This window comes from Penaeus vannamei, chromosome 7 (assembly GCF_042767895.1).
Source record: "Penaeus vannamei isolate JL-2024 chromosome 7, ASM4276789v1, whole genome shotgun sequence".
NCBI lineage: Eukaryota > Metazoa > Arthropoda > Malacostraca > Decapoda > Penaeidae > Penaeus > Penaeus vannamei.
Genome location: NC_091555.1, coordinates 4,780,870 through 4,785,869, shown reverse-complemented (window position 1 = coordinate 4,785,869; position 5,000 = coordinate 4,780,870). Strand labels below are relative to the sequence as shown.

General features: G+C 41.3%; 1 protein-coding gene across 4 annotated transcripts in view; it reads left to right on the top strand.

The window, feature by feature from the left end:
• Positions 1–5,000, top strand: part of LOC113800499 (tubulin alpha-1 chain-like) — a 74,870-nt gene that overhangs the window by 49,432 nt on the left and 20,438 nt on the right. For all 4 annotated transcript variants that reach the window (XR_011398654.1, XR_011398655.1, XM_070123436.1 and 1 more), the window contains exons 3-4: positions 3,992–4,096; positions 4,596–4,792. Coding sequence is in view for 2 of the 4 variants with exons in the window: in XM_070123436.1 (XP_069979537.1) it covers positions 3,992–4,096; positions 4,596–4,792 (302 nt within the window). In the remaining 2 variants the exon portion in view is untranslated. The remainder of the gene's footprint in view (positions 1–3,991; positions 4,097–4,595; positions 4,793–5,000) is intronic.

The following is a 5,000-nucleotide window of genomic DNA, read 5'->3' as shown; positions in this document are numbered from 1 at the left end:
TATTTCGCGTGTGACGTAAAAGCGCTAGAGTGTAGCGGATCCCACGGGGTTATACATTCGCACTCTCTCCGTGAACTTTAATAACAGTGTAGAGTTTTTTTTTTAAAGTTTAGTTAGATACTATGTGAACACGCCACACAGTCCTTGAACAGGGTGGAGGAGGGATGGGGGATCGGGGGGAGGGGGGAGGGGGGAGGGTAGGGGTGGTTAGAATCTTTCTCTTTCTCTCTATTTTTTTTTCTTTCTCTTTTTTTTTTATTTTTTCGTTTCTTCTTCTCTCATGCTTTCCTATTTTTACCTATTCGTTTTTTACCGCTTTGTTCTCATTTCTATTTCTATTCTTTTTAATTCTTCTTGCCCCTCTTCCCCCTCTCCTTTTTCTCTCTCCCTCGTTCCTTCCTCTTTCTCTCCTTCGCTTTCGCTCTTCTTTTTTCCACTCCCTCTCCTTCTCTCTTTCCTCTCTTTCCTTTCTCATTTCCTCTCCCCTCTCCTCCCCTTCTCTTTCTATCTTTCTTCTCTTCCCTCTCCTTATATCCTTCTTCTCCCTGTCCCCCTCCCTCTCCTTTCTCTCCTCTCCCCCCTTCCCCTCCCTCTCCCACCCCTCTTTCCCCTCCCTCTTCTCTCCGTCCTCTCTTTCTCCCTTCCTTTTCCCTCTCTTCTTCCTCCTCCCTCCTCCCTCTGTCCTCTCCTTCTCCCTCCTTCTTCCCTCTCCCTCTTCCCTATCTCCTATCCTTCTCCCTCCTTCTTCCCCCTCCTGTCTCTCCTCCCTCCCCTTCTCCCTCCTTCTTCCCTCTCCTCTCTCCCTTTCCCTCTCCTTCTCTTTTTCCTCTCCCCTTTCCCCCTCCCTCTGCCTCCTCCCTTCCTTCATGAAGTTATCCTGCCCGCATAGTCCCCTGCCTATCGATCCCTCATGAAAGTAGCCCCCTTTGAGACTATTACTACTACTACTCCTGGACTACGGCCCACTTCCTGTTCTCTGGCCTCTTGACCCTCACCGCTCCCTGTGCTGAAGAGGTATGGATGAGAATGGATATCTTCATATCTTCTCATCAATACGAGAGATGTATTTCTGGGGAAGATATAATCGGGATATTTCTGATGAAGATATAATAGATTTTTTCTGACGAAGATATAATTGAAATATATTTCTGATAAAGATATAATCGAAGTATTTCTGATGAAGATATAATAGAAATATTTCTGACGGAGAAATAATCAAAATATATTTCTGACGAAATTATAATAGAAATAATTCTGACGAAGATATAATCCAAATATTTCTGACGAATATATGATCGAAATATTTCTGACGAAGATATAATCGAGATATTTCTGAAAAAGACATAATCGAAATATTTCTGACGAAGATATAATCAAAACCGGTCAAATACATCTCTTGTATGGTGAAGATATTCATTCTCATTCATACTTTTTCAACATTTGTCAACATGAATACGGTTCATATATGTGTTCTTCGTGAATATAAACACAACAGGTTTCTCATCAAGATCATCATTAATTTTAATTTCATGATAATAATGGCTATCAATTCCAACCCTGGCCTGTGACTTTTCCCATTACCTGTGTTCACGTGACGATTGCCCCCTATCCTGCCTTGGTTAGCCTCCCCACTACCTGTGTCCTCGTGACTATCTACCCTATTCTGTCCTGTATTTTCCCCATTACCTGTGTTCTCGTAACTGTCACCCCTCAGTCTGGCTCATGAGTACTCCCACTACCTGTTCTACTTAGCCTACCACCCCGTTCTGTCCAGTGAATATCCCACTACCTGTTTTCTCAATGCTTTCAACCCCACTGACCCGAGTATCCCCATTACCTGTTTTTTCATAACATGGTTATCCCTATGTTCTAAGAACTTTGAATCCCCCAGGTCCATGACTATCCCCACTCCCTGTGTTCTCAAAACTTCTAATCCCCTCTCCCATGACTATCCCCACTCCCTGTGTTCTCAAAACCTTCAACCCTCCAGGCCCATGACTACCCCCACTACCTGTCCTACTTACCTCCCTACCCCCAGCGCTACCACCCCACTCCCTGTCCTACCTGTCATCCGGGTATTGATCTCACAGAGCGGTCTCGGGCATCATAAGATTAATTGCCCAAATAAGGCTTTGGGTACGACCGCCATTTGTACGGTAGAAGTTTATATCAAAGTTTTAGTTTTATCTCTTCCTTTTTTTACTGCTTTAGTCTTATTTCTATTTCCATTCTTTTTTATTTCTCTTGCTTCCCCCTTCTCCCTCTCCTTTTTCTCTCTCTCCCTTCTCTCCTTCTTTCTTTCCTCTTTCTCTCCTTCGCTCCTCTTTTTTTTCCGCTCTCTCTCCTTCTCCCTTTCCTCTCTTTCCTTTCTCATTTCCTCTATCTTCTCCTTTCTATTCCCTTTCCGCTTTTACCTCTCTCATTTCCTCTTCCCTCTGTTCTCTCTTTCTCTCTCTATCTTTCTTCTCTTCCCTCTCCTTCTGTCCTTCTTTAATTTGAAAAGGAGGATCTCTTTGTCTTGTTTGTTTTTAAGTCAGGTTTGTTTACGAAGGTCAGCCCATGTGATTCATATATTTTTATTTTTTATCGAATGTTTTTAGATATTTTGATGTTTAGATATTTTTAGATAACTTTTGGATAAGAGAGGTTGTTACGGCTTTCCGTGTCTTATTCATCTATTTTTTGTTTTAAATCACGATTCATCTATTAATACTAATCGAGTATTCATATACGGTTCACATCTAGTTTTTGTACCGTGTCCAACACCCGTCCTCCTCTGAAAACGAAATAATTAGCTAAAATTATGAAATATTTACAAAGCGTTAAGTATTTCCTGTAAAATTCGACGGATCATCAAAATCGTACATACCTTTACTTAAAGTTATACTATATATCTACGATTGCTAATCTGTTCATATTCATTCCATCGTTAAAAAGATTCACAATTGTACAATCACATCATTGTCGAAATTCCATCTTTTAACCACGATTAAAATTCCAGTGCTAAAAAAGGGATAAATAAATAAATAGATATATAGAATAAAGAAAAAAGGAATAAGAAAAAGAAATAAAAAATAAAATCAAAACCCACATTACTTTATTTACACACGAGCTTGTTCTAATCATTGAATCTTAATCTCCTTCAAACTCACCTGACTTTAATTCACTTATAACTTTACTTTGATTACACAACTTGACTCAAATTACTCCATTTACTCGCGAGTTTGTTTTACTTATTTTGCATCAATCTAATTAATCAAATTCTAATATCTGCATTTTTTCTCCCTTCACAAAGTGCGAACGGGGACGGAAAGGGAACTTTTAATCACTATCAAACTTCCATCATTAAAAAAAATCCTCGCCTCACTTTGAACTCACTCACTTACTCATCTTGCTTTACTCATCATTGATTCCTTCCATTTGATAGAATAGATCGAGCTGAAATACTCTAATAAGTAAACTTCAGTCAGTCTCCTTAAATAAAATAAATTGAAAGGAAATGCTGTAATAAGCAAACTTTAATCACTTTCATTACATAAACCAAACAGAAATAAAATACTCTAATAAGTAAGCTTCAATCACTTTCCTTGAATAAAACAGACAGAAATGAAATTAATAAGCAAGCTTCAGTCGATTTCATTAAATAAACCAAACAGAAATAAAATATTCTAATAAGTAAGCTTTAATCACTTTCCTTAAATAAAACAGATCGAAATGAAATGCTCTAATAATGAAGCTTCAGTTGGTTTCATTAAATAAATCAAATAGAAATAAAATACTCAGTTAATTAAGCTTCAATTGGTTTCATTAAATGAAGCAAACAGAAATAAAATCCTCTAATAAGTAAGTTTCAATCACTTTCCTTAAACAAAACAAACAGAAACAAAATACCCTAATAATTAAGCTTCAACCGGCCTCATTCAATAAAACAAACAGAGAGCAAATACTCTAATAAAGGCTAATCTTTAATTTTTTTCTCCTCCTTCCACAGACGAAGTGCGAACGGGTACCTACAGGGAACTTTTCTCTCCAAGTACCCTTATCACGGGGAAGGAGGACGCGGCCAACAACTACGCCAGAGGACACTACACTGTCGGTAAGTTGGGGACATTGTTGTTAGAAGGGGAGGGGTTGGGGTGTACTGGGACGAGGGGAAGGGTGGGAGGGTGGGAGGGTGGGAGGGTGTTTGTGTCTGGGTGAGGAAAGGCGGGTGGAGTGTTTGTGTGTGTGTGTTTATGTGTGTGGGGGGGTTGGGGTGTTCTGGGATGAGGGGAGGGTGGGAGGGTGTTTGTGTCTGGGTGAGGAAAGGGGGATGGAGTGTTTGCGTGTGTGTTTGTGTGTGTTTGTGTGTGTTGGGGTGTGCTTATATTTTTAATGTCTTTTCCGATTTTTCTGCTTTTCTGTCTCTTTCTTTTTCTCTCTTTCTCTTTCTCTCTCTCTCTCTCTCTTATTTTATCCCTCTTTCTCCTCTCTCTCCTTCCATCCCTCACTCTCTCTCCCTACCTCCCTCACTCTCTCTCCCTCCCTCCCACCCTCTTTCTCCTCTACCCCCCCCCCATCTCTATTCACCCCACCCCCATCTCTCTCACCCTTAGGCAAGGAACAACTGGAGGTCGTCCTCGACTGCATCAGGAAGCTGCAGGAGCAATGCGTAGGATTTCAAGGGTTCCTGGTCTTCCACTCCTTCGGTGGAGGAACTGGCTCGGGTTTCGCGTCCCTCCTGCTGGAACAACTCTCCGTCGAGCATGGCAAGAAGTCCAAACTGTGCTTCTCCATCTACCCCGCGCCACAGGTAGGTAGACGAAAGGGGGGAAAAGGAGGAGAAGGGATAGGAATAAGGGGAGGAAATAGGGGTATGGAGAAGGGAAAGGAATAGGGGTATGGAGAAGAAGGGAAGGAGATGGGAGAAGAATAGGGGGAAAAATAGAAGTCCAAACTGTGCTTCTCCATCTACCCCGCGCCACAGGTAGGTCGGCGAAAGGGGGAGAGAGGAGGAGAAG